Consider the following 14,449-nt stretch of genomic DNA (forward strand, 5'->3'; position numbering starts at 1 on the left):
ACACCTCACGACGAGCTCCCGATCACAAATCGTGAGGTCGCAAGAAAATCAAGCGTGTTTGAAATCCTGGACGCTCCTCGTGAAGGAATCACAGTTGAAGCAGCTGCGACCCGATTTGACTCATCCTTTCACAGAGAGCATGCACAATCTCTGATGTCACGTCAAAAACTATTATTTGCAGTTTAAGTGTTGCAAATTCACATTACAAATCATGTTTTAATAGCAAAAAAAGACAGCATTTCCACGTACGGTGCGCGTCGCCGCGTACCCTACACCGTAGGCTCTGCGTTGGTGTAACGCGGAACCATAAATCAGCCTTTAGTGTGTGCGCTGTCTGCTGTTCGGAACATTTCTCTTCTCTGATTCTCATTTTGCTGGGACGCCGGGTTCCTCCGCCGAGACACAACTTTTGCAGTACGCGTTCTTTGTTGTGTCTAAAAATGATGCGCAGTGCCGACCCAATCAGAAACGGTACAGATATTTTGTGATTTTTTAAATATATATATATATATATATATATACATATATATATATATATATATATATATATATATATATATATATATGTATATATATATACATATATATATATATATATATATATATATATATATATATAATTATAAAAAAATAAAGGATCCCCATAACCTTTGATCAGGTGGGCAGGACGCACGTTTGGGTTGGAACAGCCCACCCCTGCCCCAAAACCGGCCTCGAGTTCCAGTAACAGAGGTCCGACAGGAGGATTATGATCGTATAGTGTGAGCAGACGGAGCATCCGAGCATCGGGTCGTACAGTGTGAGACCATAAATCATGGGCTGTGAACTTTTGAACTCAGCGATCTAGTCGTGCAGTGTGAGATGGGACTGAATCAAACGATTTAAAATATTGCACAGTGTATGCCCAGCTTTAGTCTACCGGTACTTGTAATCGTTACTTTCCGTTATTCTACCGCTTTTGTCCAAAGATGCCGCCGAACTCAACAAAAGCTGAAAGTTACATTGTGCGGCTTTAACTGTGGTTTATAAAACCTTCATATGTGAAACATTGATTTTGTTGAAGTTTCTTTCAATCAAACATCTGTATTAACCTGGTAAACAAACATGATCATGATTTATTTTAATTATTTGATATCCTGATATAATAAACTGCATGTAATGTATATTTGGGGAAAATAAAACATGAAGTGAACGGACTTAAAGTCTGTAAAAACAGGGAAACTGGTTTCTATTTAAATGATAATGTTAATGATAACAGCTGAACACATTTTCTTGAAGTTAGAGAAACACGTGTAGCCGTTCTCACTCGTTCACCATCGTATTCTTTACATTAATTTTGATCATAATGGATTATAGTATAGGGGGATTTAATACGTTTTTACTTCAAGCAGGTTAATTATGGTGGATGCATGTTTTTGTTTTCTTATTTATATTTATTTATTATTGATTATTATTGTTTTGTTTTGTATTCGCTTGTAAACAAGCTAGCTGAAGACGTGGGTTCTGCAGAACTGCAGCAGTAAATCCTCGTCGGAGTGTTCTCAGTGATTCCAGAGAGGACGGATGAAGATCCGGAAGTGACTATCAAAGATTTCATCCGAACCCACCTGAAGCTTCCAGAAGATCTGGTGGACTCCATCAGGTTTCATCACGTCCATCGCCTGGGAGGAAGAAGACCAGAGGGCCAGAGACCTAGACCCATTGTTGCCAAGTTTGAACATTTTAAGCAGAAGGAGCAGGTGAGGAGCCGGGGACCCCAGCTACGTGGACTGCCGTTTTCCGTGAACGACCAGTTCCCCCGATCCGGAAGAAGCTCATGACGGAGGGAGCACGGGCAGTCATCACCGTGGACAAACTGTACGTGAACGGTCAACTGTACCGCCACCCGGACATCCCTGGCTCTGCTAAACGATGAGTACACGTTTCAAATGGACACTGGTCCTGGTGAAAAGAGAAGAGGAACCAGCACAGACCCCTGAGGAACCCCTGCTGCTGCTCATGTGACCTGGTGAAAAGAGAAGAGGCCCCAGCACAGATCCCTGTGGAACCCCTGCTGCTGCTCATGTGACCTGGTGAAAAGAGAAGAGGCCCCAGCACAGATCCCTGTGGAACCCCTGCTGCTGCTCATGTGACCTGGTGAAAAGAGAAGAGGCCCCAGCACAGATCCCTGAGGAACCCCTGCTGCTGCTCATGTGACCTGGTGAAAAGAGAAGAGGCCCCAGCACAGATCCCTGTGGAACCCCTGCTGCCAGCTCATGTGACCTGGTGAAAAGAGAAGAGGCCCCAGCACAGATCCCTGTGGAACCCCTGCTGCCAGCTCATGTGACCTGAAGCCTCCAGGACCTGAAGCCTCCAGGGTCTGAAGTCTCCAGGACCTGCAGGTCCAGGACCTGAAGGTGCAGGAAAGATTGCAGCAGACCCTCCCACCCCGGACACAAACTGTTCCAGACTCTTCCCTTCTAATTGCTTCGGCAGGAGGGTCCCCCCTTAGATCCAGGTCCAGGTCCAGGTTTCTTCCTCCTAAAGGGGAGTTTTTCTTGCCACTGTTTGGCTTAAGGTTTTTCTCCCACTAGGGGAGTTTTTACCTGCCATTGTTTATGTAATAATTGCTCGGGGGTTTATGTTTATGTTTATGTTTATGTTCATGTTCTGGATCTCTGGAAAGCGTCTAGAGACATCTGTTGTATTAGACGCTATATAAATAAAATTGAATTGAATTGAATTCCCTCTGGCAGGAGCTGCGGTCCATCAGGACCAAAACCTCACGCCATAAAAACAGTTTTTTCCCGTCTGCAGCTGTCCTCGTCAACAAGGCCCCGGACCCCCCTGGACCCCCTGGACCCCCGGTCTCCCCTGGACCCCCTGGACCCCCGGTCTGCCCCGGTCTCCCCCGGTCTCCCCCGGTCTCCCCCGGTCTCCCCCTGGACCCCCTGGACCCCCTGGACCCCCCGGTCTCCCCCGTCTACCACGGACTGCCCCATTACATTAATTGTCACATTAACAAACATCCTAAGTAACTTTTGTACAGACTCATATCCGGCACTTTAAAAACCTCATATTGGACATTTCTGTTTATACACTTTATTTTATGTCTTATATATTTGCTTTTATATTTTTATTGTATTGCACCAATCACATTCCTTGTGTTTAACAAACTTGGCAATAAACCCTTTTCTGATTCTGATTCTGATTCTGATTCTGATTCTGATTCTGATTCTGATTCTGATTCTGATTCTGATTCTGATGTCCAAGTTTATTTACATTCTGAAGTTTATTTTTGAAACCTTTTCTGAGGTGTTTGAGGAGCCGGTCCATCCATCCCCTTCATTGCTATATTTGTGTTACACCAGATGATTTACATCTGGACAGTTATGGGGAAACATGCTAGCTTTGTGCACTTTGTTTGCCAGGAGACTTGTACTTTTCAAATGGATCGATCGTCTCCCCCTAGTGGATCAAAGAGGTAATGCAACATCTCAGGCTAGAGAAGATGAGATATTCTCTTCAAGGTCTCTCTCCAAGTTCGATGCAATTTGGCAGCTTTTTATAACATTTGTTAACGATATGGAATGGAGGAATGTAACCCCATAATATTTAGCACTATTTATCTCATTTTACTGTGTTTGTATCTGTGTATTCTTGTACTATTTAACTGTCTCTGTGTCTATGTGATAAACACTAAAGAGGTTTAGTTCTGGTGGGCTGGGGGGGGGGGGGGGGGGCTGTAGCGGGTTTTGTTTCTACTTGTTTCGTCATTTGTGTGATGTACCAAACCTTTAATAAAAAGAGTTTGATAAAAAAGTCCTGGTTGTTGTTTATCAGGTTCTGCTGCTGAAAAATCAGCCCTAAAAATAGAGTGTGAGGAAAACGGGCGTGGGCGGGGACGCCTGCGTCGCCCAGATAACCAGGACCGGGCCGGGTCACGGGGCCGGGTCACGGGGCCGGGTCACCGGGCTGATACCGGGTCACGGGGCTGATACCGGGTCACCACACTAGACCAGAACCGGGCCAGACGAGACCCGGATCGGTACCAGCTGAAGGAAGTGAAAAACTGACAACAGCAATAGAATAGAATAGAATAGAATAGAATAGAATAGAATAGAATAGAATAGAATAGTAGACTTTATTGATCTCCCAGAGGAGAAATTCAGTCGTGCAGCCAAAACACACACACTTTATACAAACATTTAAAATAGAAATTACCATAAATAGTTAAATAATAAAAAAGAGCAATATAAAAAGTAGAAAAAGACTATGTACAAGAGAAAAAAAAGTAGTAAACACCAAGTAAACGGATAATATTTACAAGATATTTACAAATATTTCCAAAAATACGTGAGTAATACCAGAATACCAGATTAAACTACACAACCCAGAAATGGAGAAGAAAACGATGGAAAGAATCATAAATAAATGAACACAGTAAGTAACAAAGCTGTAAATGTTAGGAGGATTGTTTTAGGAGGATTTTATTCTTTATTTCATTCATTAAAAGAAAAACAAAACATTCAATCTAATTACAACAAATCTCTTTCCTTGAATGAAGGAACAGAAAGAAGAATAAGCTGATTTTATCTGTCCCTTTTTCCTAAGAAATCACATTTACATTAATGTAATAATAAAAAACTAATTACAAATTACACAATAAAAAAACACTTTCCAATAAACGTAATAAAAAAAAACAAACACCAACAAACAAACCAAAAAAAAAAATACAACAAAATAATAAAAAGTTATAAAATAAAACGACAGCTGTCGTCAAACACAGATTATGTTGTTTTTCATTCAGTGAGTTATTGAGATGTAAAAACATTCAGCTGATAGTAAAGTGTGTAACGTGAGAGTTAAAGGTTAAAGGATTAAACTGGGACGTCTTCACGTTAAAAACATGTATATATATATATATATATATATATATATATATATGTATATATATATATATATATATATATATATATATATATATATATATATATATATATATATATATATATGTACATATATATAAATATATATATATATATATATATATATATATATATATATATATATATATATATATATATATACACATATATATATATATATATATATACACATATATACATATACACACACTATAAACAAGAGTGAATGGGAGGATAAACATGTACATGGATGGGTGGGGGGATATTGCACTTAAATGAGTGGAATAATAATAATATTGCCCTTGAAAGGACGGGAGTATTGCACATAGATAGTAGATAAAATAATATATAGATATATTATTTTATATATATTTATATATATTTATATCTACAGTACCGCTAACCCTACGGGGTGTTGTTTTGTTGTTGTTTTGTTCATATAAGTAAATAAATAAATAAATAAAGTTCCCGGAAGTCCCGGTGACGTCAGGGGCGTGTCCTGGTGACGTCAGGGGGCGTGTCCTCTTCTTCTTCTACGGTCTGAATAAAAACACCGGGCGGTTCCGCTCATGGACCAGAACCAGAACTGGTTCTTGTGTTTATATAGAACTGATCCTGGACCGGGACTCGGAACCAGCGCTAGGATTACAGGACGAGACGGTAATGAAACCGAGACGGTAATAATAATAGTATAATGAGGTTTATGAGGTGATGCAGCAGCTCCGCTAGCAGGACCGGTACCGGCCCCGGTGCGGGCCCCGCTGGGCCGGTACCGGTCTCTGGACCCTGGTACCGGGGTCTACCTGAGGGGTCTGGTCTGGTTCTGGTTCTGGTTCTGGTCCAGGTCCAGCAGAGCTGCTAATCTGCAGCAGCAGCAGCAGCAGCTAAGCTAGCTGTCAGGTGGGCTGGGAGGGACCGGTGCTGGTTCTGTATTAGGGTTAGGGTTGGTACCGGTTCTGGTGCTGGTACTGGTTCTGTATTAGGGTTAGGGTTGGTACTGGTTCTGTATTAGGGTTAGGGTTGGTACTGGTTCTGGTGCTGGTACTGGTTCTGTATTAGGGTTAGGGTTGGTACTGGTTCTGTATTAGGGTTAGGGTTGGTACTGGTTCTGTATTAGGGTTAGGGTTGGTACTGGTTCTGTATTAGGGTTAGGGTTGGTACCGGTTCTGGTGCTGGTACTGGTTCTGGTGCTGGTGCTGGTTCTGTATTAGGGTTAGGGTTGGTACCGGTTCTGTATATTAGGGTTAGGGTTGGTACTGGTTCTGTATTAGGGTTAGGGTTGGTACTGGTTCTGGTGCTGGTACTGGTTCTGTATTAGGGTTAGGGTTGGTACCGGTTCTGGTGCTGGTACTGGTTCTGTATTAGGGTTAGGGTTGGTACTGGTTCTGGTTCTGGTTCTGGTCCAGGTCCAGCAGAGCTGCTAATCTGCAGCAGCAGCAGCAGCAGCTAAGCTAGCTGTCAGGTGGGCTGGGAGGGACCGGTACTGGTTCTGTATTAGGGTTAGGGTTGGTACCGGTTCTGGTGCTGGTACTGGTTCTGTATTAGGGTTAGGGTTAGGGGGTTAGAACTGCTGGGAAGAGGAGGAGGGTAAACGGCCAGAACCGAACCCTGGTCTTGTCAGTTCTGAGGGAGAAAAACCAGAACATAATAACAATAATAACAGTTACATCAGTTGTAACTGTAATGACAGCTATAACAATAATAACGGTAATTACAGTTATTATTGTTATAGCTGTTAAACCAGACAATAATAACTGTTACAGTAATTATTACAGTTATAACAGTAATAATGACAGTTATAACAGTAATAATGACAGTTATAACAGTAATAATGACAGTTATAACAGTAATAATGACAGTTATAACAGTAATAATGACAGTTATAACAGTACAGTACAAGTGTCATCAACACAACTATCCAGACCTAACCAGCTGATCAGGACCTTTAATTAGAATCAGCTGTGATGATGAAGGGAAACATCTCAAATATGCTGGATAGGGTTGGGAAACACTGAGTTAGAACAATAATAACAATAATAACAGTAATAACTGTCATAGCTGTTAACCACACCAGTCTGGCCCTCGGCAGGAGGGCCCCCCTTATGATCCAGGACCAGGACCAGGACCTGGTTTATGTAATAATTGCTCAGGGGTTCATGTTCATGTTCTGGATCTGGAAACATCCTGGAGACGACTATGTTGGAATAGACGCTGTAGAAATAAAACTGAACTGAATTTAATTGAAAAAACAGTTACATCAGTTATAACTGTAATAACAATAATAACAGTTATTATTATTATTATTATTATTATTATTATTATTATTATTATTACTGTTAAACCAGACCATAATAACAGTAATAACTGTTATAACAGTAATAACTGTAATAACAGTTATTATTATTATTATTATTACTGTTAAACCAGACCATAATAACAGTTATAACAGTTATAACTGTAATAACAGTTATTATTATTATTATTATTATTATTATTACTGTTAAACCAGACCATAATAACTGTTATAACAGTTATAACTGTAATAACTGTAATAACAGTTATTATTATTATTATTATTATTATTATTATTATTATTATTATTACTGTTAAACCAGACCATAATAACAGTTATAACAGTTATAACTGTAATAACAGTTATTATTATTATTATTATTATTATTATTATTATTATTATTATTATTATTATTACTGTTAAACCAGACCATAATAACTGTTATAACAGTAATAACTGTAATAACAGTTAACCTTCTAAGTCATGATGTAATGGTGATAAAGTTCCTGTTAATTCTGATTAACAAAGGCAATGATTCATGATGTTGTAACAGTAAAAAAGGAACTAATATCATAATCCATCACTTTGTAAAGCTGGATAATTGATGAGGACGAGATGATGGGCTGGTGTTGCACATTAGTCTGGTGAAACTAATAAATATATATAATCTGTTAGAAACATGTGTTGATTTGGGACACTGATGTTTGGAGCTGCTTACCCGTACGTGTTGTTTTTCTGTGGTACCTGATTTGTAAAGAATGTTTAATCGTTGTTTTGCTCACCGATCGGGTTCTGATTGGTTGTAACTTCACCGTTAGAAGGAGACGTTTTTTATTCAGCCGGTACAGAACTGGACGCTGATTGACAAGCATCGTGTCTGTGTCTGTTTCCTGTTCCCCCTTTACCGCTGTAAAGTATACAACAGTTACAACAGTTGTAACAGTAATAACAGTAATAACAGTAATAACAGTTGTAACAGTTGTAACAGTTGTAACTGTTACAACTGTTACAACTGTTACAACTGTTACAACTGTTATTACTGTTACAACAGCTCCGGCCCAATCATCAGTCCCAGGTTGGGGTGCAGGGCCGGGGAAAGCTTGAGAAGGGGCAGGGTTCCCAACCGGGGCTCAGTTTAACCAAATAACGCCTGGTAAGAGATTTGATCTGATGTTTTCGGAGATGAGAAGAGCGGCCGGCCCCGGGGAGCAGCAGCCGGAGATCTGTCCCCCTTGTGTTCCAGGACTGATGGACCACTAGCATGTCCCTGACGTGTCCCCCCTCTAGTTCCAGGTCTAACCCTAACCCTCTCTTGTCCCCCCAGGACTGATGGACCACTAGCATATCCCTGACGTGTCCCCCCTCTAGTTCCAGGTCTCATGTGTCTCTAGTTCCAGTTCTAACGTGTCCCCTCCTGGTCCTGGTACTGGTCCAGTTCTAACGTGTCTCCCTCTCTTGTCCCCCCTGTCCTCCAGGACTGATGGACCACTAGCACCCCGGTAACATGTCCCTGACGTGTCCCCCCTCTAGTTCCAGGTCTAACCCTAACCCTCTCTTGTCCCCCAGGACTAATGGACCACTGAAATGTCCCTGACGTGTCCCCCCTCTAGTTCCAGGTCTAACCCTAACCCTCTCTTGTCCCCCAGGACTGATGGACCACTAGCACCCCGCTAGCATGTCCCTGACGTGTCCCCCCTCTAGTTCCAGGTCTAACCTGTCCCCCTCTCTTGTCCCCCCTGTCCCCCCAGGACTGATGGACCCCCGGTAAGATGTCCCTGACGGTCCCCCCGGTGAAGCTCAAGTGGCTGGAGCACCTGAACAGCTCGTGGATCTCGGAGGACAGCGAGTCCATCTCCACGCGGGACGGGGTGTGGGTGCTCTACCAGCGGTTGCTAGGCAACAAGGAGGCGTCCCTGCTGCCGCAGCAGGCGCTGGTGCTGAAGGGGCCGCAGCTGCCGGACTTTGAGCGGGAGTGCCCGTCCAGCGATGAGCAGGAGCACTACCTGGACGCGCTGCTGGGCTCCCAGCTGGCGCTGGCCCAGACGGTGGTCAGCGACTCGCCCTTCGCCGCCGCGCTGCGCCAGCGCGTGCTGGTGCTGCAGCGCGTCTTCTACGCGCTGTCCAACAAATACCACGACAAGGGCCGCGTCAAGCCGCCGCCGCACTCGCCCGAGAGCAGCGCCGGCGGCGCCGCCGACCCGCACGCCGGCGTCAGCGAGCGGCCGCGCTCCAGCACCGACGCGCTGATCGAGATGGGCGTGAGGACCGGACTCAGCCTGCTGTTCGCTCTGCTGAGGCAGAGCTGGATGCTGCCGGCCCCGCCGGGCCCCGGGACCAGTAGAGGTGGGTGCAAGTCCTCCATGTGTCGATGCCGGCAGCATCCAGCTCTGCTGCGGCAGAGCTGGATGCTGCCGGCCCCGCCCGGCCCCGGCCCCGGCCCCGGGACCAGTAGAGGTGGGTGTGATTCATCCATGTGTCCATGCCGGCAGCATCCAGCTCTGCTGAGGCAGAGCTGGATGCTGCCGGCCCCGCCCGGCCCTGGCACCGGGACCAGTAGAGGTGGGTGCAAGTCCTCCATGTGTTGATGCCGGCAGCATCCAGCTCTGCTGCGGCAGAGCTGGATGCTGCCGGCCCCGCCGGGCCCCGGGACCAGTAGAGGTGGGTGCAACTCCTCCATGTGTCGATGCATCGCCATGCATCACGGGACGATTTGGAATCCATTAATAAAAAAATAAAAATTAAAGTTATCCTATCCAGATTCCAGACGGAATAAGCTGCTGAATCATTTCATTTTCAAGAATGCACATTTCTTATTGTTCACTTGTAGGGGTGGGTATTGGGAAGGACCTCACGATACGATACGCATCACGATACTTGAGCCAAGATACGATACACATTGCGATATCCCGATTATGCGATTTATCCCGATTATTATATTCTACATAGTTCACCGGAAAATTTAAAAATGCATTACACATCTTGAAATCCAAGTTGTACATATATATATATATATATATATATGTATATGTACATCAGATGATAGTGATAATTGGACAGACTGAGTCAAAACAATGTAATTCAAACTTTCCATTTTAATTATGCAACATATTTGCATGAAAACACACTGAAACACAAGGAAAAGTGCAGTGTGCATAATTCTTAGATACAAAATACTCAGAATAACATGCAGTGTCTCACCCACACTGAAATCACAAAATAAAGTGCAGCTAGGGGTGGGCAAAAATACTGATACGGCAATATATCGCGATACATACATTGAATATCGATATCGTATCGGGAGAATATGTATCGCGATATGTTGCCGTATCAATATTTTTGCCCACCCTTATTCACTGTAAATATGTCAGATATGTTTACACTAAGTTCATATCTAGTTTACTTGAATTAATGAACTCATTAAATCCAGGGCTTGAGCGTTTTCAGTGTTTTCACCAATAGAGGGCGCTCTCATGCAAGTGCAGCTTTCCCTGGTCAAAGTTAAGGAAGTCAAAGAGACAATGTTTACATAGTCATACAATACATTATTTTGTGTCTTTGAAAAATAAACCTTGTTATTTACTTAATGAGTGTTGTTAGAGGAACTGAGTTCATTGATTGGCTATTTATTTACAAATGTAGCCACAGATGAAGACAAAATCAATCTTGTGTGGAAAAAAGCATTAAAAATCACAATAATCCAAGAATCGTGGCACCAATAAAAAAAAAAATACTATAATATAGAGTAAAAATACTCTATATTACCCATTCATAAACTCAATGTTCTTCACTCATGTTTATTTGTGCACAAGTTTATCAACAATAAGCAAGATCCTCCGGACACCTTAATAATTTCTTTAGTTTTTCATCTGACTTGCATTCATACTCAACTAGACACAGTGTCAATCTGCATTTACCCTTCTGTCCAACATCTTCTCATCAGTTTAATATTTCATTTAGAGGTCCTAAACTCTGGAACAATTTAGATATGTCTCTGAGGTCACATTGTCATTTATATCCTTCAAAAAATTGCTGAAAAAACATCTCATGTCCTAATTTTTCAATGTATTCTCTATTATGTATCTTTGTTTTCTTTTCACGTTTATAATTAGAGTTTTCCTATGTTTGTATATTTAATTTTCTGTTTACGGGGGTGGAACTCTGTACAAGCCCTCTGGGCTTCCTTCCCTCCTTGTACAATTTTTTTTTTTTTTAAATTGTGCTAAATAAATAAATAAAAAATACAAAAATCGAAATTGAATTGAATCGTGAGGTTCCCTTGTTTGCACCCCCCTAGGCCCCGGCAGCACCGGCCCCGGCAGCACCGGCCCCGGCGGCCCCAGCGGCACCCCCGGCCCCGGCACCAACATCAACCTCTGCAACGACGTGATCCACACGGCCATCGACGTGGTGGGCTCGCTGCCGCCGCTGTCGCTAGCCAACGAGAGCAAGATCCCGGCCATGGGCCTGGACTGCCTGGCCCAGGTGACGGGCTTCCTGAAGGGCGTGACCATGCCCAGCTCCGGGGCCGACACCCTGGGCCGCCGCCTGGCCTCCGAGCTGCTGCTGGGGCTGGCGGCGCAGCGCGGGTCCCTGCGCTACCTGCTGGAGTGGATCGAGATGGCGCTGGCCGCCTCCGCCGTGGTCAGCGCCATGGAGCCCAGTCCGGAGGGGAAGATGGGCCACGACTGCTTCATGAACATCCTGCTGCAGATGAGGCGCTCGCTGGTAAATTATTATTATTATTATTATTATATATAATCTGGGCCACGACTGCTTCATGAGCATCCTGCTGCAGATGAGGCGCTCGCTGGTAAATTATTATTATTATTATTATTATTATTATTATTATTATTATTATTATATATAATCTGGTTATTACATTATATTATTATTATTATTATATATAATCTGGGCCACGACTGCTTCATGAGCATCCTGCTGCAGATGAGACGCTCGCTGGTGATTATTATTATTATTATTATTATTATTATTATTATTAATATTATTATTATTATTATTATTATTATTATTATTATTATTATTATTATTATTATTATTATTATTATTATATATAATCTGGTTATTATATTATATTATTATTATTATTATTATTATTATTATTATTATTATTATATTATATTATTATTATTATATATAATCTGGGACACGACTGCTTCATGAGCATCCTGCTGCAGATGAGACGCTCGCTGGTAAATTATTATATTATTATTATTATATTATTATTATTATTATTATATATAATCTGGGCCACGACTGCTTCATGAACATCCTGCTGCAGATGAGACGCTCGCTGGTGAGAGATCTGGTTATTATATTATATTATTATTATTATTATTATTATTATTATTATTATTATTATTATTATTATTATTATTAAAAACCGAACAATTAATAACGGCGTTGAAATATAAATAGCGTTGTAAAATAAGGAAATAGACTGGCCGCTCCGTAACGGCTGCACCACAAACATAAATCGTTGGCCAACCAAAAACTAACCCCATAAGAATTTTACCAACATTCACCAGCAGGTGGAACCAAAACAACATCATGCTGGAAATTAAAACATGTTCAGTTTTTTATGTTCAATAAATATTTTCTACCTTGTAATTTTGTAAAAGATTTTTTTCTTTGAAAAGCCTAAATCAAATGTATTTGATTTATACAATGGTGAAAAAATTGGCAATATAAATGAAAAACTGCTGAAGAACCATGTTCGGTATTCGGCCAAGTGTTTATTATTAGTTTCGGTTTCGGCCACAAATGTTCATTTCGGTGCATCACTACCCAGGACTGTGACTTCCAGGACTTACTCCCTTGTTTGGTTGAACTGTTCTCTGATTGGTTGTTTGGTTGAACTGCTCTCTGATTGGTTGTTTGGTTGAACTGTTCTCTGATTGGTTGTTTGGTTGAACTGCTCTCTGATTGGTTGTTTGGTTGAACTGCTCTCTGATTGGTTCTTTGGTTGAACTGCTCTCTGATTGGTTGTTTGGTTGAACTGCTCTCTGATTGGTTGTTTGGTTGAACTGCTCTCTGATTGGTTGTTTGGTTGAACTGCTCTCTGATTGGTTGTTTGGTTGAACTGCTCTCTGATTGGTTGTTTGGTTGAACTGCTCTCTGATTGGTTGTTTGGTTGAACTGCTCTCTGATTTGTTCTTTTGCTCCAGGGCTCCTCGGCCGACCGCAGCCAGTGGCGGGAACCGACGCGCAGCCCTGACGGCCTGTGCTCGCTGTACGAGGCGGCGCTGTGTCTGTTCGAGGAGGTAGGTGCAGCTGTCCCCCCCGCAGGTGCAGCTGTCCCCCCCGCAGGTGCAGCTGCCCCCCTGTCCCCCCGCCGTCCCCCCCCGCAGGTGCAGCTGGTCTCCGGACCAGCGTCCGTCTCAACTGTGTCTCCCCCCAGGTGTGCCGCATGGCGTCGGACTACTCCCGCACCTGCGTGAGCCCGGACAGCGTGCAGACGGGCGAGGTGCCGGCGGCGTCGGAGAGCTGTGAGGTTTACGTGTGGGGGAGCAACAGCAGCCACCAGCTGGTGGAGGGGACGCAGGAGAAGATCCTGCAGCCCAAGCTGGCCGCCAGCTTCACCGACGCCCAGACGGTGAGGGGGGGGGGGGGGGGGTTGGGGGGGTCAGGGGTCAGAGGTCAGAGGTCGGGGGGGGACGCAGGAGAAGATCCTGCACATGGATGTATTATAGAAACTGGATGGGACGTCAAAAATGGCCGCCCATTCATTTCAATGCATTTTGCTCAGCCAGCGCATACACTGAAAAAGTTCCTGACTTCCGGGTTTACTTCCGCATACAGCGGCCCATAGAGCATGCTCAGTTGAGTCACCTCCCATGATGCTCTGGGGCCTCCCATCATGCCCCGGGGCAATGACGCGAGTATTAATATAATATGTATTAATATAATATCTTAATTAATGTATATTATTACATGTATAGTATTACATATATTATTAATGTATAAATATAATATAATTACATAATATATATTAATATAAACATCCGTGGAATGCACGGACACGGATGTGAAAAACCCAGCAGTCTGCTTAATAAACTGACCTTAGTAGGCCTAAATTCTGATTCTGGTAGTTTCATAAGCACAAACCTAATTCAAATAAGGTTGATTAACATAACATTCTGCATTAAATCGACGCAGAGCCTACGGGGTAGGGTACGCGTCGCCGCGTAACCTACTGCATAATTGGGGTTTCCCCCAAAGCATTATACCA

At 43.0% G+C, this 14,449-nt stretch overlaps 1 protein-coding gene across 15 annotated transcripts in view; it reads left to right on the forward strand.

The window, feature by feature from the left end:
* The first annotated feature begins 5,445 nt into the window (after positions 1-5,445).
* Positions 5,446-14,449, forward strand: part of LOC133418676 (probable E3 ubiquitin-protein ligase HERC1) — a 108,172-nt gene continuing 99,168 nt past the window's right edge. For 12 of the 15 annotated variants that reach the window (XM_061707496.1, XM_061707512.1, XM_061707562.1 and 9 more), the window contains exons 1-5: positions 5,446-5,567; positions 8,949-9,543; positions 11,495-11,925; positions 13,386-13,481; positions 13,619-13,813. In XM_061707496.1, the coding sequence (XP_061563480.1) occupies positions 8,970-9,543; positions 11,495-11,925; positions 13,386-13,481; positions 13,619-13,813 (1,296 nt within the window). In that variant the 5' untranslated portion in view covers positions 5,446-5,567; positions 8,949-8,969. Of the gene's footprint in view, positions 5,585-8,948; positions 9,544-9,816; positions 9,859-11,494; positions 11,926-11,990; positions 12,011-13,385; positions 13,482-13,618; positions 13,814-14,449 lie in introns of those variants that run through there. The other 3 variants (XM_061707506.1, XM_061707566.1, XM_061707567.1) reach the window with 3 other exon arrangements.

Source organism: Cololabis saira, chromosome 2 (assembly GCF_033807715.1).
Source record: "Cololabis saira isolate AMF1-May2022 chromosome 2, fColSai1.1, whole genome shotgun sequence".
In the NCBI taxonomy this organism is placed as follows: domain Eukaryota; kingdom Metazoa; phylum Chordata; class Actinopteri; order Beloniformes; family Belonidae; genus Cololabis; species Cololabis saira.